Source organism: Macaca mulatta, chromosome 4, assembly GCF_049350105.2.
Source record: "Macaca mulatta isolate MMU2019108-1 chromosome 4, T2T-MMU8v2.0, whole genome shotgun sequence".
Classification (NCBI taxonomy): domain Eukaryota; kingdom Metazoa; phylum Chordata; class Mammalia; order Primates; family Cercopithecidae; genus Macaca; species Macaca mulatta.
In genome coordinates this window covers 69,773,979-69,798,556 of record NC_133409.1, presented here as the reverse complement: position 1 = coordinate 69,798,556, position 24,578 = coordinate 69,773,979, and the positions used below count along the sequence as shown (strand labels likewise).

Here is a 24,578-nt window from a genome sequence, read left to right as displayed (position 1 = left end):
TAGAAAGTTTAATGGCCATTGAGACTCATTCCTTGGTGGAAGAAACTAGCATAAACCCATTTGTTTTAGGTAAGAAATAGCAACTTCACTGGCGCTGGAAAATAGCATTGGATACACAGTGCACTTCATTCCAAGAGATATTACAAGAGATCCCTGACAGTCAGATTTCCCGATTGATTAGCTATTTCTCGATGCGTGTTATTGCTTTTCTTGTCACGTTTAAAAAGCTTGGTTGCCTTCCCAGTTTTCTAGGAAATCGGTGTCAGGTAACACTCCCAGCTGCCTCCCATGAGGAGTTACCTCTAGAGGGCAGAGAGTTTTATCTGGCACTGAAAACTTGCTGGTTGCTTTTCTAGATCCATGTTTATTTTCAGTTCAAAGACAAAGTAGAAAACTTGAGAGTGTAAAATGTTACCTTTTAGTTCACACTCTTTTAATCCCTTAGTCCCCATAAAATAAACATTCTAAAGTGTAAGCAGTAGAAATAATGTAAACTCTACAGAAACAGAAATAAATTAGTTTCTTTCAGTCTTGGTGGAGGTCCTTTTGCTGAATGCCACACTCCGCTGCGAACAGAATTTATCTTGAACCAAGAAGAAATCTTTGGCCTATTTCACTGTGTCTCCAGCATTGCATAACAGACATTTTTCAAATTCAGTTTCTTCTCCAACTGCAGCAAAAAGGCAAAGAGTAGTCTGTTTCAGGAGTCTGAAAAATAGAAAAAGAACCATGTTTGAGTAGTTTAAGAATAGCTTTCTCCTCTGGTGTTAAACCGTTAACACGTTATAGCTCTAAAGTTTGAGGCCAAAAGAAAATTCAAGAGCAGAGCGATGGTTCTGTTCACTAGATAAGGCTGATCTGTGTTTGGAATATTTGACTTAGCAGACGTGGAGAATCAGTCTGCACCACTCTGGAAGGGCAGGCACAGCTACGCCATGCAGCATTCTAAACTTCCCAAGAGATTTACTTGGGGATACTGGCAGAATTCCCAGAACTTCCAAGTTTGTAGGATCCTGTGGAATGAGAATATTTAGGATTTTTTTTTTTTTTTTTTTTTTTTAAATTTTTTGATACAGAGTCTCACTTTGTCACCCAGGCTGGAGTGTAGTGGCGAGATCTTGGCTCACTGCAAGCTCCATCTCCTGGGTTCAAGCAATCCTCCTGCCACAGCCTCCTGAGTAGCTGGGATTACAAGTGTGCACCACTATGCCCAGCTAATTTTTGTATTTTTAGTAAAGACGAGGTTTCACCATGTTGGCCAGGCTGGTCTTGAACTCCTGGGCTCAAGTGATTCACCTGCCTCGGCCTCCCAAAGTGCTGGGATTACAGGTGTGAACACCATGCCCAGCCTTGTTTAGGATTTTAGATAAGGAATCCTGTTACCTTGGATTTTGGGTTTTATAGAGTAGGCACAGAAAGCAATGTCTGAAAAATACCATTTAGGACAGCATGGAAGTTCATGGTCCTGGAAATTAGTACTAAAGTTTTGCTGCTTTCTCTCAAAGGCTATTAAGATTCGTTGCCATTCTTGAATCCTATAATCTCTTAGAAAGAGAAATAAATCAAACGACATTAAAAACAAAAGCAAAAACAAAAACAAAGAAACAAAACAACACTTAAGTCCCAGAAAAAAATGTGTTCACCCCTCTAAAATGTAAATGCAATATGTTGCCTTTAATCTGAATTTATACATGGAAGGACTTATCTTTTAGGCCAAGAAAGTGCAACTCTGCTGAAATCCTGTGAGTTGGCCTCCCAGAGATAACTGAGCGGTCTGGAGCCAGATAGGGTGCTTGATTAGTTTCTAGACAGAAGATATTGATGAAGAGAGGGAACGAGGAGCTTCAAATACTCCCCTAACATCTGATTCAAGTGACGGGAATAAACAGAAAACAGGAGTATTATAAGCACAACAAAGATGAACAAAAAGAAAATATTTCAGAGACACGGCCAGCCTCACTGTAGTGGCTCTGGTATCCCTTGACCTGAGGGTCAATGACTCTGGGGACAGCAGGCGTGCTAGGGTAGAGATCACCCTTTGCTTGGCAAGGCAAGGCTGGACAAGGCCTTCCATGCTCCAGAGATGGGTGGTGGAAGACCAGCTGATTAGCCACATTACATTTGTATCCTGTGATTATGTGTCTAAAGGGGCTTAGAGTTTGTGGTCTGACTTTATTTTTTTTTGAAATGGAGTCTTGGTCTGTCGCCCTCGTTGGAATGGAGCGACGCAATATCAGCTCACTGCAACCTTCACCTCCTGGGTTCAAGCAATTCTTGGGGTTCAGCTTCCCAAGTAGCTGGGATTACAGGTACCTGCCACCATGCCCGACTAATTTTTGTATTTTTAGTAGAGATGGGGTTTCGCCATGTTGGCCAGGCTGGTCTTGAACTTCTGACCTCAGGTGATCCACCTGCCTCGGCCTCCCAAATTGCTAGGATTACAGATGTGATTACAGGATTACCGTGCCTGGCCTGTGGTCCCACATTTTAAGAAAAACAGAAGGACTGGCCAAAGTATAGAAAGTCTCATTACAGATGAAAACAATCAGATATGCAATAGCTAAGGTGAGAATGTAAAAACGAATCTGTTGTTTATTGCTTATCATTGGAAGAAGCAATTTCAGAAGTTAACTCAGTGGGAAAATATTTTGGAAGATACCATATACGAAACATTCTATTTTGGCATGGGAATAAGAAATCAAAATGTGCTAAGAAAAAAATGTTTTTAAGGGGAATTAAGAATTTCACAATTGTTACCTAAGCTTTAAAACATTCCATTTTAGTTAGATAGGAGAGATTTAATTTAGCAACATAGGAGAGATTTAATTATCACTATCTTTTAGATGTTGATGAGGATTATTTAAGTATAAAGCTGGAGCTTCCATCCTACTTGGCCCCCGCCTGGAAGCGGAAAGGAAGAGGGCACACAGCACTCCTTGGATGGCTCAGGGTGATACATTGGCACCTCTTTTCTCGGAACACAATGGTGATGAGCAATTTTGGAATTGCTCTGTGAAAAGATAAAGTTTCAAGACTAAAACCACAGAGCTCAGGCGCCCTCCCAGGGCACTTTGTAACCCTGTGGTTTGTGACTTGCGACTGAACAAATCATGTTCACAGAAGGGCTGGCAGGCAGCAACCCAGCTCAAGATTAATTTATGGTTATTAAATATCATTGAAAATTTTTGCCCATGTTTCCCTTGTATTGATACATTATATACATTTTTGAGACCGAGTCTTGCTCTGTCACCCAGGCTAGAGTGCAGTGGCATGATCTCAGCTCACTGCAGCCTCCACCTCCTGGGTTCAAGCGATTCTCCTGCCTCAGTCTCCCGAGTAGCTGAGATTACAGGTGTGCACCACCACGCCTGGCTAATTTTTCTATTTTTAGTAGAGACAGGGTTTCGCCATGTTTCCCAGGCTGGTCTCAAACTCCTGGGCTCAAGTGATCCACCCACCTTGGCCTCCCAAATTGCTGGGATTACGGGCATGAGCCACCACACCCAGCCTAATATTTTATATTCTTATGGGGTATATGGGAGTGTTTATTACATGCCTAGAATGTGTAGTGATCAAGTCAGGGTAACTGGGGTGTCCATTATCTTGAATATTTATCATTACTGTATGTTGGTATCATTTCAAGTACTGTCTTCCTGTTACTTTGAAGTATACAAAATATTGTTGCTGAGTATAGTCATCCTAGATTGCGATCAAACATTAGAGCGTATTTCTTCTGTCTAACTGTATGTTTGTACCCAAAACCAACCTCTCTTCATACCCTCCTCCCAGCCACCCATCCTTCCCAGCCTCTGGCATCTACCATTTATTCTGTCTATGAGGCTAAGCTTTTTAGCTTCCACATGAGAGTGAGAACATGCAGCATTTGTCTTTCTGTGCCCAGTTTATTTCTCATAATAACCTCCACTTCCATCCACACTTCTGTAAATGACATTATTTCATTCTTTTTAATGGCTAAATAGTATTCCACTGTCTATACATACCACATTCTCTTTAACCATTTGTCTGTTGATGCCATAAGCCAGTTTAGGAAAGAAATGAGTTTCTTTCCTAAACTTATTTCTGCATGTGTAATTCAAGAAAAAGCAATTCTTTTGTAAATAACAAACATTTATAGCAGGACTGGAGTAAATCTGATTCCGTACTCAACATAACTTTTCAGAGCGGAATAAAGAAGGGAGTCCCTGAATTCTTTAGGAAATCTGCCAGCCTTTATTGTGTGTTCATTTGAATGAATCTTGCCAAAGTTCAGAAATATGATAAAGTTTCGGAATGAGAAAACAGAATAGGGGGAAAAAATATCAAATCCTTCGTTCCAATAATCTTTAAACAAAAGACTCAACAGCCGGATCAATTTCACTGGGACAAACAACTTATTTTAATTAGTTCTATTTAGTTACATCCAAAAGAATGAGTCATGCCCTTATTCTAACAATAGTGAAGGGACTACAGAGAAGTCTTGGGAAGAGGGAGCAAGGAGAGCTCAAATTCTGGTGCTTTTTTGGCATATAACGTTCACCTTTGGTTTCACACGGTTTCCTAGGAGGTGAAACAGGCTAGAAAGGTGAGGAAGGGAAGGACAGAAAGTTGTCATCAACCAAGTGCAATCTTCTTCCCGAGTGGGAGGCGCCTTCAACACTTTCCTGGGGGAATAATGAGTGTGCTGCTCAGTACCTGGGTATGCATGTCATCTACGGTGTGATCCCTGAGGGAGCAAAGTCAGCAAGCCAGACATTTCCTTTCGGATGCCCACGTTTGTCCGAGCTTTAACATTTTTATCTTACGCATTTTGAACAGCCACAGACCTCTGATTATTAGTAGAAGTGGTCCCTGATGGCTACAGTGAGAGGCACAGGAAACAGACAATGCTTGCTGGGTCATTACTGAGGAGCCACCGAGAGGGAACATTTGCTTTGTATGGTGGTTTTATCTTAGGACACTGGATCTGTTTTTGATTGTTCCAGCAGGGTCAAACGATGGGTTTTGAACCACTGCCCACTTAGCCTAGAACAGTATTTAGCAATTCACAAAGAAGAAGGAGGCCTTGGATTGGGGGGTGGGTAGGGGGTGGAAATGCCATTCCATTAGAGAATTAGGAAAGAGCTGGCTCTATTATACTTGGACTAAAAAGAGTTATGACAAAATCATAGCTTTTAATACCCAAACAATCATCTTTACTTATTAAAAAAAAAATTACCCCATTATCCTCAAATACCTGTCTGTTCAAATAGCTGATATCATCTTTTGGAATGGGCCAAAGTTCATTTTGCCCGTGACTGAAATGAAAAGGGCATCTTTCGGTTTGGGGCATAAAGGTTGGGGTAATATCGAGAGTCAACAGATGGGAGTTGAGTCTTGGCTTTTGTAGTTACTAGCTGCACAACTTGAGCAGGTTGTCGACTGCTCTGGGCAGAGTTCTTGCAGCTCTTAAACAAAAACACTACCCACCTCCCTGGGTTGATGCCAGCATGACATGTGATGAGGCTGGCAAAATGACGTGTGCCAGCTACGAAACGAAAGGCAGTGCCACAGGGTGGCAAGGCAGCTCTGTAGCCTTGCAGATCAGGGCCACCCCTCAGTGACCAAGGGGTAGGCTTGGTCCTCTTGAAGCCTTGTGGCCTTATGGGACAACACTTGGCTGCAGAGGTGCTGTGACCCCCCCTGCAAAGTGCTTAGCACAATGCCCAGTGCATCGGAGGTAATTACCACAGGCCCCTGTCCTGCCCCGCAGGCCCCGTCTATAAGATCTGGAGGGACTCTTGTTAGGGAGTAGGTAATAAAGGATTTAAGGGTATGCATCAGTAAAGCTAAGGATGTGTCCCTTCGCATTACCTGAGTCCTAACTACAATGATTAAGGTATAACTGGACTTACGTGACCTACTTGGAGAGCATGTGAAAACTCACCAAAAAGCTGGAAAAATACTGTCCAAGACAGATAGGAGAATTGAACACACTTATTCTGGAGAAAAATGACAAACAGCAGAAATGTAACATAATGGGTTCCTGACATAAAAAGAGAGATTAGTTGGTATTGCTAGGCTAACTAGCAATTGGGGACATAGCAATATTTCCCCACGGCCTTACTGGGGAATGCAAGACATTCGCTACACACAAACTCACACCAAAAGACAAACAACATTTTATCAATGCTTGAGTTTATGGGTTTCTTTGTTAAACTAGTCTCCCTTACTTCATTTTCTAGAGTTTTTTTTTCCTGAAATAACAAAGATAAAAGATGCAGTTATGGCTCCAACTTAACACAGCTCCCGCTTCTCAGCAAAAACCACATACAAACACTACCCAAACAACATCCACAACCCAAAACAAACAATTTCACACCTTGTTTTAATGTAATTTCATTTATGGGTCCCTTATCTTTCTCACTATAGCCTAGGTCTTTAGTGTTTTAGCAACAAAGGCTTAACAAAAAAACTTGGCCAGACGAGGTGGCTCACTTGGGGTCAGGAGTTTGAGACCAGCCTGGCCAACATGGTGAAACCCCATCTCTATTAGGCCGGGCACGGTGGCTCCCGCCTGTAATCCCAGCACTTTGGGAGGCCGAGGTGGGTGGATCACCTGAGGTCAGGAGTTTGAGACCAGCCTGGCCAACATGGAGAAACCCCTTCTCTACTAAAAATATAAAAACTAGCTGGGTGTGCTGGTGGGTGCCTGTAATCCCAACTGCTTGGGAGGCTGAGGCAGAATTGCTCAAACCCAGGAGACAGAGGTTGCAGTGAGCTGACATGGTGCCGCTATACTCCAGCCTTGGTGACAGAGTGAGACTCTGTCTCAAAAAATAAAATAAAATAAAATAAAAAATAAATAGAATACAAAAATTAGCAGGGTGTGGTGGCACACACCTGTAATCCCAGTTACTGGGGAGGGTGAGGCAAGAGAATCGCTTGAACCTGGGAGGCGGAGGTTGCAGTGAGCCGGGATCACACCGCTGAACTCCAGCCTGGGTGACACAGCAAGACTCTGTCTCAAAAAGCAACAACAACAACAAGTCCTCAGGTGGACTACTGGTAGTGAAACAAATGAAATGAGAATCCTGGATGCCTGGCTTGCAGCTGTAACTCAGAGGTGGTTGAAGAAGAGGGTCTTTAGGTCATGGAAGCTCATCTGCAAAGGCTGAGAATATGCTGGCAAGAGGGAGAGGTTCTCGGCTCAGGAACAGGAGTCAGTGGGGAGAAGGAGACGGGGTGCTTGCGGGGAAGGAATGTGTCTTTAGAATATGGTGAGGACATGTTTGATCCCTGGGGTAGGAGAAGCAGCCCTCAGTCTTTCAAACTTCTGATCAGAAGTTGTCCCCCAGGGAGGAGGTTTAGCACTGTGGTCATTTTTCTTCCCAGTGGGGAGTCAGGACAGAAGCCAGCAGGTATGGCTGCAGTGCTGTGGGGTGGACATGAATAAGACGGAGAGTTCCCAGGTCTGGGCTGCCTAAGACAGCTCAAAGTCAAAGCCCAACCTGAGACTGTGCAGACCCGAAGTCATCAAGTGGCCTACTTTCTGCTGCCCTGTCCTTCCTGGGACCCATGGGGCCCTCTAGTGAAATGGTCTGTCCTATTGCTGTGTGTCTGTCCAGGGACATGAGAGCCGAACACACCTGTTGTGCCACGGTCGAGTGTTCTGATTTGGAAGGAGGGTCTTTGCAGAGTAATCAAATTAAAAGGAGGTTCTTAGGGTGGGCCCTACCTAATCCAATAGGACTGGGGTCCTTACAAGGGTGAACAGCATGTGAGACAGACACAGGGAGAAGGCGGTGGGACCACAGAAGCTGAGACGGGCGTGACGCAGCTGCAAGGTGGGAATGCCAGGTTGTGACAGCCACCACCGGATGCTAGGAAGAGGCCAGTAAGGATTCCCCCAGAGTATCGGGTGCGGGGAGGGGGGCGTATGGCCTGGCTGACACCTTGACTTTGGACTTCTAGCCTCCAGAACTGTTTCAGACTTTCCTGTTTTAAGCCACCCAGTTTGTGATACTTTGTCATGGCAGCCCCAGGAAACGGATACACCAAGATTCCTCTTTCACAGGATTCTAACTCTGTACCAAGAGATACGTGGCAGGAAGGTAGGAAGTTACTCTTTTAAAATTACAACAGATGCTGGTTTTAATCCTGGAAAAGAATAATGAGTTTACAGAGTTCTGTTACGGTCAGAGATGCTCTAAACATATCTATATTCAGGGATGACATAATTTGGCTATCACTGGACTCACGCACAGGTACACTAAGGGCTGTGTACTGAGCATCTGAGCATCCAACTCACATCCACACCCAGGAGTGAACTCCAGTCATGGAAAGTCATTTGGTAGGAATTTGAGTAACCAAGGAACGAAAGGATTTATCAGATCACTTCTGTGGTATCAGAAAAACAAGTATGACAAAAAAAGGATTCGAACTGGAAAAAAACAAAGAGAGAAAAGGTTGAAGCACATCAGCCTACCTGCATCGGGTCCTGTGAGAGCCTTGTCCACTTAGAACAAGCCTTTAACTTGTTCTGTTTCGGTATCAAGATCTATGTCATAAAAGCAGGGCCGGGTGGGCAGTCCTGGCATGGTGCTCATCTGGGGGAGAAAAACGAGTGTTAGAGATTAGCAAATGCTATAAAGTGGCCACAGCGTCTGATGATGCAAATGAACTCTATCATTCAGTACAGCCTCATAGAACTTTAGGTTTTATATGCATGTATCTCTTTAAATTTGTTATCTGATATTTCAATTTTTGTTTAAGGAAATGAAATAGAAAAGGCAAATGTCAACTTCCTGAAAATTGAGACCATTTATCTTCCCTGTGGCCCCACAACACACCCGAACTACAAAACAGTGATCTTCCAAACCTTTTCTTCTCAATAAAATCTTCATGCTGAACCCCAACAAAGACAAGCCCATCAGGTTGAAGGGGCAGCGGGTGTGGGCAGGGTGAATAATGGTCTCCTTCTCACCCCCAAGACACATTTTTGTGAAACCTACAGCTCCCGGAGCATAGCTGGAAAACTCCTGTTCAGATGCCAGTCGTCACTGCAGTCTCCCTCAGTAACAGTAACTGGTATGCACTGAGAGCTTGCTTTGTTGACGGGCACTGTGCTGCATGCTTTCCTCATTTTATCCTCTCAATAATGTAGGAGGTAGGAACTTTTATTATTTCCATTTCACAAGCGAAGAAACTGAGGTTTGGAGAGGCTAAGTCACTTGCCCCGGGTCACCCTAGTAGTAAGTTGCAACACCAGAAATTTGACTTTAGTAGGCCTATACTCTCAAATTACTCATTTCACCCCTACCATACTGCCACGGCCACCCCTACTACTGCTTTTGTGACACTTGATGGACAGTCTAAGGGTTTTACAGAAAAGATCTCATTGAGCTTCCCAGCACCCTAATGAGGTAGGTACTCATTTTAGCCTTACTTTACAGATGAGGACAGAGGACATTTAGGCATGAGGGTATGAGCTCAAGGACACACGGCTAGTTAGTGGTGGAGACAGGATGAAAACTGGTTCTTCACCGCTTTGCTGTGTTGGGATGAAAGATCTTCAAACCGCACACTCTCCTCCTGGATCAGAAGCCCTGTGTGTGCTGGGGCCTCTGACGCTGGCCCCCCGATGGATCCTCAGGCCCTGAAACACTGCTCCAAGGTCTAAATTCTGGGGCTCCCAGATGACCCGTTCCGTTTCCATTTCAGCATTTCCTACTGTGCTTTAATAGTGAGTGTCTCATACAAATGATGCCCATGGAGCAATGCTGCACCCAGTCGCACGGGGCAATGCTACACCCAGTCGCACGGGGCAATGCTGCACCCAGTCGCACGGGGCAATGCTGCACCCAGTCGCATGGGGCAATGCTGCACCCAGTTGCTTGGAGGAGACACTCGGGTTCTACTGTGCCTGCTCTCCTGAGGGTTAATGCCATGTCATGTAGAACCTCCACATGCCCTGGCCAAGACCGCCTTGGCTGCGATGTGCCAGCACCTGATGGCATCCAGGGTTTGCCTGCTTCTTCCCACATGGCAAAAAGTTCTCAGTGTAAAAGGGACTTCCCTAAGGCCTAGAGAATAGAACTCAGCTCTCACCCTTCACTGCCTTTCAGTCGTGACTCGAGGTTTCCCTCTTCACCAGCCTCTCCTCCCCGCATGGTGTTTAGAGACTCCTGTTACTCAGATGGGTCCTGTGGGCCTGTGCATGGGCATTACCTGGGAGCCTGTTAGATATTTGGAATTTCAGAGCCCACCCCAGACCTGCTGCATTTGAATCTGCAAGTGGAGCAAGTCGCCAGGGGGTTCTGATGTGACCTGCACAATGTGGCCTCAGCCCCCAACAGCTCCAGCCGCCCTTCCTCACTTCACTGCCCAGCCCCTTCAGCACAGGGAAAGGGAAACTGGGGGTGAGGAGAGGGAGAGGAGGAATGGTGAGGGGGAAGAGGAGAGGAAAGCCTGCTTAACCCCTGCAGATGCAGCAGGTGGAGAGCAAATCTGTGCACCTGCAGGCCTCATTAACACCCCCTTCCCTGCCTGGCTGGGCCGGCTAAGAGTGGGACGGGGGGGAGGCTGGGAGACCACATAAAACATTGTGATGGATGATGGCTGGTTCTTGTCTTGCTAATTGCACAGGACTGCACTTCAGGTATATAAATGGGCTCAAAAGGCTTCCGCAGCTGCCTGGAATACAGCTGCCATTCATAACACGCCCATGGGAAAATCCATTCTGGGTTCCAAACAATGAACTACAACTACACTTTTGACACAAGACCTGCTTGTAGGTGGGGACTTGCTATATGTTAAAACTTTAGGTATGAAGATGGGTATCATAGCCTCTGACGTTAAAGTTCCCAGCAGGAGGGTAACATTTTTCTCTGGTTACTCCAGTGAGTGCATATAATGGGGGAGACCCCAGAAAGAAAACCACACTTACTGTTCTACAGATTGAAACATCAAACACAAGGGTAACTGGTGGACACATATTTTTTTCCAGCTGCCTAGGTTACAACTCATACCAGGTAATTCCCCTGCCTAACAGCATTTTGAGATGGCATTTGCAGGCATCTTATGGCATTTATAGAAGGTTTTATTTTTATTTTTTTATTTTTGAGACAGAGTCTCACTCTCACCCAGGCTCGAGTGCAGTGGCACGATCTCGGCTCACTGCAATCTCCACCTCCCGGGTTCAAGCGATTCTCCTGCCTCCGCCTCCACAGTAGCTGAGATTATAGGCACCCGCCACCACGCCTGGTTAATTTTCTGTGTTTTTGGTAGAGATGGGGTTTCACCATGTTGGCCAGGCTGGTCTCAAACTCCTGACCTCAAGTGATCCACCCGCCTCAGCCTCCCAAAGCGCTGGGATTACAGGCGTGAGCCACTGCACCCAGCTATAGAAGGCTTTTTAAGATGCCTCTGTAATCTGTGCGTAGCTATGGATTTGAAAAAGAACAAGCATTTTATAGTTTAAGAGAAAGAAATGAATAATCATATTTAGCCACAGGGATGCTGTCCCACCCCTGAAATGCACTCTCTAGGTCAAACGCATCTTACTGGTAAGGATGTCACTGGACTCTATGGCTGCTGCAGCTTCTGAGACTGCAACACGATTTCAGTACGGATGAGGCAGTGTAAATGGAAATCTCTACTCACGGTGACAAAACAAGAAGAACCCTGAAGGCGGTGTATCTGGGTCCATCTGACCAAAGCTACCAATGGAAGATTCTACTGCAGATAACATAATTTACTGCATGCTTGTTTACACGCACTATCTTTACAAACAACAAAACCCAATTCTCCGCCTTTATCTGCTGATGAAAGGCGGTGCAGGATTCGCGCGGTAACTGGAGCTGTATTTGTTAGCTGCAGTGGATCAGAACGTGAATCTTCTAGTCATTCTGAGTCTGTCACAAAACCAGAATCTAAACCTGGCCAGGCTGGGAGCAGTGGCTCACGCCTGTAATCCCAGCATTTTGGGAGGCCGAGGTGGGCAGATCACTTGAAGTCAGCCTGGCCAATATGGCGAAACTCTGTCTCTTCTAAAAATACCAAAAAAAATTAGCTGGGTATGGTAATGAGCACCTGTTGTTTTAGCTACTTGAGAGGCTGAGGAAGGAGAATCATTTGAACTCACTTGGGAGGCAGAGGTTGCAGTGAGCCGAGAGTGCACCAATGCACTCCAGCCTGGGCAACAGAACGAGAATCTGTCTCAAAAAAGAAACAAACAAAAACTGGCCAAGATATTACATGCCAGGAAGTGTGAAATGTCTTTCCTCTTGTTTTCAACTTTTCTTTCTTTCAGATGGGAGGAAAATGAGTTCAATCAGAAGACTCCCATGACCCCTTCCAGTGACGCAATCATCTCTTCCAAGAAGCGCAGCTACTTATTTGGGATAAGCGACAACAGACGAGAAACCACAAAGAATCCGCAAACGCGAGACTCCCTGACCTGTGGATACACAGCCATCTCCAATAAGTCTACATTTAAACTAAAACTTCTCCTGTTGAGCAAGCATAATATGGAATTATGTTAGCAAGACCTTATGCATTCCCACAAATTTTCTCCCAATAAAAAAACTGTTATCAAAGGATTGTCACCCCCGAGACAAGAGTCAATACAGCACTGCAGGGAAAGGGGAGTCCAGACAGCCGTTGGGAGTTGACCTCTGGCCACACGCCTGGGGTCAGTGGAGATCTATGTTGACTTTATCTGTGTGCCCTTTAAGGAGGCCTCCTGCTTAAAATAACTAGGGAGCCACTAAAATGTACTTACTTGTAATGCTGCATTAATGGATTCTTCTACAAAGGCTGAAATTCATGGGCGTTTGCCCTTCATGACTGGAATTTTTACTACAATGAATCTTCTGAATCTTTACTGATTTTGGGTTAACTCTATTTTGGAGAAAGAATGAGTTCTATCAATAGCCTTTATGAGCACTAATTAAAAATCAGTACAGAGAGAATAGTTACATATTTCAAACTAGTCATTAAGAAATAAAAGAATATCCTTGGTATAAGTTGAAAAATTACTAAAGATTCTGTTTCATAAAGTGATAGAATCACAATTTCTCAACATAATTTTCTTAACTTAACATTGTACTTAGTTTTGTTGTGTTTCTGAAATAATTTATTTTCTGATTTCTCCTGAAATCTACTACCTTTTCCAACAACAACAACAACAAAAATCTAATTTTATTTTGGTTCAGAAAAAGAGCAGCATTTTTACACATATCTATTTTGTTCCTGCAGTTCATGATCTGAAGCAGAAGACAGTCCTTCTACACCTTTTTTTTTTTTTTTTGAGACGGAGTCTCGCTCTGTTGCCAGGCCGGAGTGCAGTGGTGCGGTCTTGGCTCAATGCAAGCTCCACCTCCTGGGTTCAAGCAATTCTCCTGCCTCAGCCTCCCGAGTAGCTGGGATTACAGGCGCGCGCCACCATGTCCAGCTAATTTTTGTATTTTTGGTAGAGGCGAGGTTTCACCATGTTGGCCAGGCTAGTCTTGAACTCCCGACTCAAATGATTTGTCTGCCTCAGCCTCCCAAAGTGCTGGGATTATAGGGGTGAGCAATTGCGCCTGGCTGATGATATAATTTAAATAAAAAAATTTTCTTTTCAATGAAGTAATGAAAAAAATTCAAGTCTTTATTTATTAAGCAGGAGTATTTTCTGAATTGTTAATACAGTGCCTGGCAATATTAGATCCTCAACAAGAATTTTTGGTCAGGCATGGTGGTTCACACCTGTAATCCTGACACTTTGAGAGGCTCAGGTGGAAGGATGGATTGAGCCCAGGAGTTCAAGACCAGCCCTATCTCTACAAAAAAAAAGAAAAAAGAAAAAAGAAAAATTAGCCAGGTGTGGTGGTGCACAACTGTGGTCCATTACTTAGGGGACTCAGGTGGGAGGATCACTTGAGCCCAGGGGGTCAAGGCTACAGTAAGCCATGTGCACCACTGTACTCCAGCCTGAGCAGCAGAGCCAGACCCTGTCTCAAAAAAATAATTAATATTTAAAAAAACAGATGAGTAAAGATGGAGGACAATTAGAAAATAGGAAACAAACAACAAACAATTGCTCAGAAATTAGGCCTTTTCTTTCTGTTTCTTCCCTTTTCTTTGGATGTGAGGGACAGAATTGTTTATATCAAATGGCCATGTTGATAATTATACAAACATAACTCTAAGATGATGCATGAGGATAAATGGCCCAGTATCAATGTCAAGTGACCAAGGGAAAAGGAGAGAGAGACACACACACACACACTATATAATGAAAATAGATCGTGCTGCTACAGTTGGAATTTCTATTTGCTTGACTTAGTAGAGATGGAATCTCCTGGGATTTCTTTGGGGTAGTTGGGAACCTGCACCACTGTGACTGCATTCCTGGTCGGCGGGGATACTCTGGGGTTGATGGTGTGTGCTCTTAGAGTATATTTCTCTCTCGTTGTGGCTGATCAACCCTACGGCGTGGACTCTCTTGAGTGCCTTTTACTGTACGAAAGGACTGAAACGGTGAAGTTCATTCAACTCAGCAACCTTTGCTAACAGCATACTACAAGGACACCCAGGTGACCAGGACCCAGTCCCTGCTAAGAGCTTACTACAAGGACACCCAGGTGACCAGGACCTAGTCCCTGCTTGTGGAGGGGCAGACTACATAAAGCAGACCCTTGGGACATTGAGGTCAAAGTCATTCTTTACTTTTCAGTTTTTTTTTAAAAAAGTTTTCTTTGTTGTTGTTTTTATTTTTTTTTGAGACGGAGTCTCACTCTGCCGGCCAGGCTGAAGTGCAGTGGTGCAATCTTTGCCCACTGCAACCCTGCCTCCCAGCCTCAAGTGATTCTCCTGCTTCAGCCTCCCGAATAGCTGGGATTACAGGCACCCACCACCGTGGCTGGGTAATTTTTGAATTTTTAGTAGAGACGGGGTTTCGCCATGTTGGACAGGCTGGTCTTGAACTCCTGATCTCAGGTGATCCAACCTCCTTGGCCTCCCAAAGTGCTGGGATTACAGGCGTGAGACAACGCCTGTAATCTGTCCGGCCAAAAAATGTTTTGCTTTCTTTAGTTTTTACATCAAAAGAATGAACAGAATGAATTCCTAACTTACAACTTTCTAAGACGTAAGTCAGGTTCAATTACTATAAAAATTACCACACTGTGTTTGCATATTGTGACAGTACCACACAGCTCAAGCTATACCAATTATTTCAGTGGCCTTGAATGACTGAACAAGTACAATTATTTCTCTTCTTTTGTGAAGAAGACTATACATTTTTTTTTTTTTGGGTAGAAAGACTGTTCCTGATTAAATTTCTATTCATTTTCAAAAATTTACTTAAAATATTTTCAACATAGAAGAAAAAAGTCCTCCACTTCTAATACTGCTTCCAGAGGTAACCTCTGCAAATAATTTTTATGTAAACTCACAGGTAATTTTTGATTCCTATATAAGCAATGTGCTTATCTAATGTATATTTCTATAGTTATATACAGAAATTGGATAGTTCTACACGCACAGTTCTGGAGTTTGACTTTTAGAAAGATTAATATTTAAAATCAGTAATTAGGCCAGGCACGGTGGCCCACACTTGTAATCCCCACACTTTTGGGAAGCTGAGGTAGGAGGATCGCTTGAGGCCAGGAGTTTGAGACCAGCCTGGGCAACACAGCAAGACCCCATCTGTACTTAAAAAAAAAAAATCAGTAATTAGGGTAATTTCTAAACAAGGAAAGGCACTGGAGAGAGACAGCGAAGAAGAGTTGTGTCACTGGGACATTATTTTTGTAAAGTCAAGGAGCCTGGTTCTTGAAAAATGAGAGATTAAGGGAGTTCTTTTAGAGGGAAAGAAAAATGTGAAGCAGGAGGCCCTGACTGGCCAGATGGAGACAAAAGTTTGAAATAAGTTCTCCAACTTTCTCGCAGTGCTTTGAGCGTAAGTTTAAGAAATCAGGTATCACAAAGGACTAACAGTTGTAAGTTAAAAGACCAGGATGCATTTGAGAAGTCTTTTCCCCAGGTAACTGTTTTATCTTTATTTGTTCGAAGGACATCATCTCCTTGGTTACTCTCACCTGTGGTTACCAGGTTCCTCCTGACCCATAACTGTTGATCAGCTACTTGGTTTCTCAATCACTTACCTGCTTTGTTTTTATTTATTACCAAAAGATACATAAAGCGCCCCCCCATCCCAGGTATTACATTACTTCCATTTCATTCTTCATATTTTCAGACAACGTCCTGCTCCTGTGCCTGGAAGACAGGCGCGCCAGGCTTGGCTGAGTCCTACAGCCCCAGCCATTTCTCTCCACGGTCCATGGAGTGTTGGCATCATTCTCAGGCTTGCTGACCCATGTGAGCAGTTCCGGGCCAAATAGCCACATCTCGTGAGATGCAGTGTAAGAAAGAATGTCTTCTTTGACAGTACCTTTTTCTTTTGTCTTGATTCTTTTATTTATCTATTTGCAAAGTAATAAATTGGTGCCCTGGCAACTCCAACAGTGACACTTCTGAGGGAGGCATTTAACATGTAGAAAATGTAGCTATAGATGTAGCCAGGCTCAAGGAAGGTTTCTGAGGAAGTGGATTGCTTGTATTTCGGGACCTCATTTATAACTTGTGTTTGTTAAGTTCTGACCATACTCCAGGCACCATGCTAAGCACGTTGTATGCACCATATCTCATTTTATCTCATTTATTGTTATTTACATTATCCTCATTTTGCTGATTAGAAAAATGAGAGATTTCCAAAATGATACAAATACAGTAACTACTCAAGCTTTTTTCTTAAAAATAACAGGCTTGCTACTCTTTCATGGCCAGCTATAAGACACAGATTATTTGTACCTATCTGAAAAGTATAAATAGGTCGGCATTATGCAATGAAGTAACCAATTTAGTCAAAGTAACATATTTAGTCAAAAATTAAAAAAAAATCAATCATAGTTATATCAGAAATGTGCTTTGGTAATTCTCTAGTGGGTTGGCAAAATCCAATAGAGACAGTTCTAAAACAATGCCACTATTGATCAAGTAGCTGGTGTCTCTGACACTTACATGCTTCGTATTTATTCATTAACAGATAACAGAAAGGTCATCACTACAAGGGTATAAAATTATTTGTGGCCAGGTGCGGTGGCTCACGCCTGTAATCCCAGCACTTTGGGAGGCCGAGGTAGGCACATCACGAGGTCAAGAAATTAAGACCAAACCCCATCTCTACTAAAAATACACAAATTAGCCAGGCATGGTGGCAGGTGCCTGTAATCCCAGCTACTCGCGAGGCTGAGACAGAAGAATAGCTTGAACCCGGGAGGCGGAGGTTGCAGTGAGCCGAGATCACGCCATTGCACTCCAGCCTGGGTGACAAGAGTGAGACTTCGTCTCAAAAAAAAAAAAAAAAATTATTTGCATTTCATTATTTGTATTTGGAGAGCTATGGAGATTCTTCCCTGCCTTTCCTTATTTAACTGTAATGACCACACCTGAGCCTTTCAACAACCCTGTGAGACAAGTGAGGTGGGAGAGACTTGCCCAGTCCCATCTACAGGTGCAGAAACAGGCTCCGTGCCGTCATGTGAGTTTCCCTGAGCCAGTTAGGAAGGAGAACTGCAAGTGCAAAGGTTCTACTGGAGACCCAAAGTCTGAGGGGTAATGGGAACCAGATGAAGACTTGGAGGTGTGGGGAAAAGCATTATTGGGAGACAGGGGACTCTACCCTATATAAATTGCATCTTGCTGGGTGAGTTACTTCACTGAGCTTTCACTGCTTTTGTTTTTTTGATTGTGATTGCCAAAGGTCAGCCCTGGTTCTTCATCTATAACTACAGCATAACAATATATGACGGAGTGTATTTCAAAATTCAAATGAAATGAAGGACCCTAGTTTAGTGTTTAATACACAGTACCCACTGTTGTTATTTTATTATAGAATTGATAATTGCCTGGATGAAAGGAGAGTTGTAAATTATTTAAGATAGAAATAGGAAAAGATAGCTTAAACAAACAAAAAAAAACCTTCTATATCTAATTATATATTTATTTTATGGGGGAAAAAAAGGTTTCATTAGTATTATGAGATTGTTCCCTAATTTTTCTGGGTCCACAATTTTACAAGTCACACTTTCTGTAGTTCTTATTTATGGCAATCAAATGTTAAGCTAAACCAATAGCCAAGACCTAAAATATTTAAATGAACAAGGGTAGCTTGATTGAGGTCAGATAAGGCTGTAAGAGAGAAAGTTTCAGAAGCGTGACTATAAACTCAAAACAGGTGTGATTCTAAATGGCCCTTCAGTCTTTAGCAGATGAAAGACTACCAACTCTTATGCAGCCAAAGAAGATGCTGGGAAGAGCAGAAGCACAAGTTCCATTCCTCACGTGTCATGTTCCCACCTAGAGTTTTTGCAATATACTCATTCACCAGCCGTTTGACCCACAGGTGGTACACCGTGACAATCTCCACTAGGTGTGGCAAAACAAATCAATCTAATAATATATTTTATTGTTTGGAAACTCAATATTAAGTAATCAAATTCTGGTTTCTGAGAAGCTCTTCCCCTGAAAATCAACTGTGATGTTGTGGGTTGGGTTTTATGTCAAGGTCCTACTGGCAACAGAATCATCATTCTGTAGTCCCTTTAAGGAGAGAGAAGCTGGAGGAGATGGGAAGAGGAGGAAGCAGGAAGGAAGGGGTGGGGAGGATGGACAGTGCTTTCATTTAGCCGATCTGGTGTTTCTCTCCAAGGAGGTTGTTATCAAAGGCGCAGCTGCCCAGACCTTACTGTGCCATTTCATTTAGCATTTCCCTTTTGCTTTCACCCCTCTCCCTCGCAACTAGACCCTTGCCCCTCCTCACCCTGGGAAAGCTCCTCCCCAGAGATAATAATAAGCTGTGTAGTAGAAAAACATAAGACAGGGAAATTATTATTTCTGAGACAGTCTCTTTCTGTCACCCAGGCTGGGGTGCAGTGGCAAGATCTCAGCTCACTGCAACCTCTGCCTCCCAGGTTCAAGTAATTCTCCTCCCTCAGCCTCCCAGGTAGCTGGGGTTACTGGCATGTGCCACCATGCCTGGCTATCTTTTTTTTTTTTTTTTTTTTTTTTTTTTTTTCCAGTTTTAGTAGAGGCAGTGTTTCACCATGTTGGCCAGGCTGGTCTCGAACTCCTGACCTCAGGTGATCCGCCCACCACAGCCTCCCAAAGTGCTGGGATTACAGGCGTGAGCCACCGCACCGAGCCCAAGTCAGGGAAATTCCATCCATTATTTAAACTTCCCCTTTATGGTTTTCTTGGAACAGTGGCAGAAGAAGAGTTTGGAGAAGGGGGAGTCACCTCATCAGTGCTCATCACTACCCCGAAACTCGGCTGGCCAAGACTCGCTGAACTAGGAAGGAATTCAGGACTACCCTGTGACATAATTAAACTATTTTAAATACCAGAGGCCTACATTGTTCTGTAATGTTTCTTAGGTGATCCAGTCCAGATACCAGCTGAATGCTCAGGACTTCAGACTGGGTCTAGAAGTGGCTTACTGTATATTACGGACTGAACTGCATCCCCTCAAAACCCCTATATTGACGTCTTAATCCCCCAATACGACTACAATTGGAGACAGGAGGTCAAGGCTATAGGGAGCCATGATCCTGCCACTGCACTCCATCCTAGGTGACAGAGCAAGACCCCATCTCAAAACAAAAATAAAAAACAACCCAAAAAGATCATAAGCATGGGGCCCTAATCCAATAGGACTGGTGTCCTTAAAAGAAGAGGAAGAGATCACAGGGATGTTTGTGTACAGAGAAGATGACACAGAGGGAAGACGGCTGTCTGCAAGCCAAGAAGAGAGGCCTCAGCAGAAACCAGCCCTGCCAGCACCTTGATCTTGGTCTTCCAGCCTCCAGAACTGTGAGACAACACAATAAACTTCTGTTGTTGAAGCCACCCAATCTATGGTCTTTTGTTATGGCAGCCCTAGCAGACTAACACACCTTACTTATGTGGATGTTTCCTTTCTTCTATGTATGTTTTCCTCCTACTTTAGCACCTTCAATTCCTGGACTGAAAGACTCCTGACTATGCTACTTGCAAAGGCTTCTAAACACAGAACACTCTTCTTGTAACTGCAAGGGCAGAGGCAGATAACAATGAAAGGACCAGGTGGGCACAGCTGTCCCTCCTTCTCTGCCCTCTCCTGGGTTTCTCCCTCTATCCTCTCCCTGGCTGCCCTGATACCTACAACACTGCTGGGACTCCACAGCTGCCCTTCTTCCTCTGGATTATGCCACAAGTGCAAGTGGGAGAAAAAAACGTGGACCAAACATCCTCAAATCATTCACGAATCACTTTTTCTTTCTGTTTCTCATAAGCACATACATATTATATTAAAAATACAGAGAAACACTATGAGACCAATATGATTTTTTTTTTCTTTTTTGGGACAGAGTCTCACTTGTTGTCCAGGCTGGAGTGCAATGGTGCAATCTCAGCTCACTGCAATCTCCACCTCCCAGGTTCAAGCAATTCTCCTGCCTCAGCCTTCCAAGTGGCGGGGATTTACGGATGTGCACTACCATGCCCAGCTTTTTTTTTTTTTTTTTGTATTTTAAGTAGAGATGGGGTTTCACCACGTTGGCCAGGCTAGTCTTGAACTCCCGACCTCAGGTGATCCACCCACCTCGGCTCCCCAAAGTCCTGGGATTACAGGTGTGAGCCACTACACCTGGCCTAATTTCTTTTTTTTAAATTTAATTTTTACCAAAGTAAATCGCATGCTGGCTTAAGAGATCACACTGCTCTTCAGGGCTTACTATACAACATGACTATTCCCATGACCGGGCGCGGTGGCTCACGCCTGTAATCCCAGCACTCTGGGAGGCCGAGGCGGGCAGATCACCTGAGGTCAGGAGTTCGAGACCAGCCTGACCAACACGGTAAAACCCCATCTCTACTAAAAATACAAAATCAGTCGGGCGTGGTGGTGGGTGCCTGTAATCCCAGCTACTTGGGAGGCTGAGGCAGAAGAATTGCTTGAATCCAGGAGGTGGAGGTTTCAGTGAGCCGAGATCATGCCATTGCACTCCAGGGCAACAAGAATGAAACTCCGTCTCAAAAAAACAAAACAAAACAAACAAACAAAAAAACCTGTTCCCTGCCTGCCACTGCCCTGCCCCCACTGGCATTCCCACTCCTGAAAGGCAACCACTGTCAATACTCAGTGGTATCTTTTTGCCTTTCGCTGCTGTTCTGGTCTTGCCGTTCAGATGTTACCCACTGGATTTCTAATGTCAACAATGGGGACTTCGCTCCTTCATATCCTACTACCCCTGCTCCCCACCCCCTCCAGCTCCCAAATATCGAGCTGTCATGACTTTTGATTAGATCAGGATTTATCAGAGCTATGTAACCGTTCACAGCAAGGCCATCTGATTTATTGATTACACTCCTGTTCTGCAGCTTGTTTCTGTTGGAGTCTTGTATCTTTGTTTGCTCAGCTTTCTATGGAGCTGTCAATCACATACCACCACACTGGCTGAACCGTAAGTCAGCTTTCAGTATGTTCACTTATAGGCTCAGTCTTTCACGGAGCCATCCTCCTGGCACCCTGTGTCCCGCAGGCCTACTGAACAAAACGTTTAGTGGGCTCTTTCTTGACCATAGTCCTGGGGATTCCCTGCACCTCTGCACTGTGGTAGTTTCCATTCCTGGAGCCACACTGTGGTGGTGACTCCCAGTGAGTCCCTCCTTGAGTGCAGGTGAGACCTGTGACTTGCTTCTCACCAGCAGAATATGGCACAAGTGATGGGACACACTCCATCTTAGCAGATGCTAGAGAAAACCCACCCCCCCTTGCTGGCTTTCAAGAAATAAGCTGCCATGTTGCCAGTGGACGAGGCAGAAGGTCTCATGGCAAAAACCCACATGGCCTCTGGGACCTGGGTGTGGCCTCCAGCTGACAGTCAGCAAAAAGCTGGGCCCTCAGTCCTACAACTCCAAGGAATGGAATTCTGCCAAATGAGCTTTGATGAGGAACCCAGTCCTCAGATGAGACAATTTTCACAGTCTGAAGCAGAGAACCCAGCTAAGCTGACCCAGAGAAATGGAAGATAATACATGTGAGTTGTTTAAAGCCACTAAATGTGTCTCATTTGTTATGCAGCAGAGAAAAGAGAAAATCAATATTCTTTCGTGGTTTACTTGCTCATTAACTTGCAATCCTCCTACCTCATTCTCCCGAGTGAGTGGCTAGGACTACAGGCCACCACACCCATCTAATTTTCTTCTTTTTTTTTTTTTGTAGACATGGGGTCTCCGTATGTTGCCCAGGCTGGGCTCAAGCAATCCTCCTGCCTCGCTTGTTCATTTGAGTGAAATACTCCTCTAGTGGCTTCTTGAGAAAAAGGGCGCTGCGGGTAGATTTTTCTAAAATGTCTGGCTTTGTCATTATTCTTATCACACTTTATGAATGATTTAGCTGGGTATATTCTTTTCCTTGAATTTTGAAGATATTGCTCCATTGTAATCTAGCCTCCAGTATTCCTGTTTTGTTTTTTGATAACTTTTACTGTTTTTTTTCTTTGAGGCACAGTTTCACTCTGCCACCCAGGCTGGAGTATAGTGGCACGATCTTGGCTCACTGCAACCTCCACCTCCCAAGTTCAAGCAATTCTCACGCCTCAGCTTCTGGAGTAGCTAGGATTACAGGCATGTGCCACCAGCCCAAGAGAAAAACCATCCCCCTTGCTGACTTTTAAGAAATAAGCTATTTTTGTACTATTAATAGAGATGGGGTTTCATCAGGTTGACCAGGCTGGTCTTGAACTCCTGACCTCAGGTGATCCACCTGCCTTGGCCTCCCAAAGTGCTGGGATTACAGGCGTGAGCCACCACACACAGCCCAGTATTACTGTTGCAAAGTCTGATGCCATTCGGGTTCCAGATCATTTGCATGTTTCTTTTTCCCCACCTTTGAAAGCTTTTAGTGTCCTCTTTTTGACTCTACTGTTCTTTTTACTATTATGATGAAGTGCGTTGGTGTGAGTCTGTATATTTATTTTGCTGACCCTTTTGATTTGGGAGTCCTTCAGTTCTAGGAGAGAAAATTTCGGGCGCGAGGCTGAGGATTATTTCTCTGATAATTTCTTCCCTTCTGGTTTCTTCTGTCGTATCGGAATTCCCATTATTTAGATGTTAGGTCTCCTGGACTGACTCTCTAACCTTTGAAACTTTTTCCTCATTTTTCTACTTTTCACAACTTTATTTTGGATAAAATTGTATTATTTAACACTTTTATTGAGGCAAATGACATTCAATAAACTGTACATGTCAAAGTGTAAAGCTTACTGTATGTTATTACGAAAAAGCTGCTATGAACATTCATGCACGGATCTTTATATGGACATACACTGCATTTCTCCTGGGTAAATATTTAGAAATAGAATGTCTTGACCATAGGGCAGGTACACTTTAACTTTTTAAGAAATGACCCCAAATTGTTTTCCAAGGGGGTGGTGCTGTTATATATTCCTACCAGCAGTGTATGAGGGTTCCAGTTATTCCACATCCTTGCCAACATTTGGTATGGTTGGTCTTTTTTTTTTTTTTTTTTTTTTTTGAGACAGAGTATCACTCTGTCACCCAGGCTGGAGTGCAGTGGTACAATCTTGGCTTACTGCAACCTCTGTTTCCTGGGTTCAAGCAATTCTCGGGCCTCAGCCTCCCGAGTAGCTGGGATTACAGGCGTGTGCCACCACGCTCGATTAATTTTTTGTATTTTTAGTAGAGTTGGGGTTTCACCATGTTGCCCAGACTGGTCTTGAACTCCTGACCTCAAGCGATCCACCTGCCTCAGCCTCCCAAAGTGCTGCGATTACAGCCGTGAGCCACCGCGCCTGGCCCAATATTTTTTTTCCTTTGGGACAGGGTCTTGCTCTGTCTTGCAGGCTGGAGTACAGTGGTGCAATCACAGCTTACTATAGCCTTGACCTCCTGGGCTTGAGCAACCCTCCCACCTCATCCTCCCGAGTGAGCAGCTAGGACTACAGGCCACCACAACTGGCTCATTTTCTTTTCCTTTTTTCGTAGACACAGAGTCTCCCTGTGTTGCCCAGGCTGCGCTCAAGCAATCCTCCTGCCTCTGCCTGCCAAAGTGTTGGGATTACAGACATGAGCCACTATGCTCAGCTGGTCAATCTTTTTAATTGTAGACATTCTAATAGCTGTGTAGTGGTATTCACTGTGGTTTAAATTTCCATTTCCCTAATGCCTGTGATGGTAAGCATATTTTCATGTATTTTTTTGGGTGAAATGTGTGTTCAAATCTTTCAGTCATCTTTTAAAAGGGTTATTTTCTCATTGAGTTTTGAGTTTTAATATTCCATATACAAATCCTTATATCAAATAGATAACTTGCAAATATTTTCTCCCACTCTCTAGCTTATTTCCAAATATTTGGAGTGTTTCCAGATGTCTTTCAGTGTTGATTTCTAATTTAATCCCACTGTGGTTAGAGAACATATTTTGTATGATTTGAACCCTTACAGGTTTATTAAGACATTTTGTGACTCAGAATATGGTCTATTCTGGCAAAT

At 43.9% G+C, this 24,578-nt stretch overlaps 1 protein-coding gene across 6 annotated transcripts in view; it reads right to left on the bottom strand.

The window, feature by feature from the left end:
* Window positions 1-414: 414 nt before the first annotated feature.
* The window catches only part of MTHFD1L (methylenetetrahydrofolate dehydrogenase (NADP+ dependent) 1 like), a 231,075-nt gene continuing 206,911 nt past the window's right edge, over window positions 415-24,578 (bottom strand). For all 6 annotated transcript variants that reach the window (XM_015137112.3, XM_015137113.3, XM_028847236.2 and 3 more), the window contains exons 27-28: window positions 8,465-8,585; window positions 415-708 (exon numbers count right to left, since the gene is read on the bottom strand). In XM_015137112.3, the coding sequence (XP_014992598.2) occupies window positions 8,496-8,585 (90 nt within the window). In that variant the 3' untranslated portion in view covers window positions 415-708; window positions 8,465-8,495. The remainder of the gene's footprint in view (window positions 709-8,464; window positions 8,586-24,578) is intronic.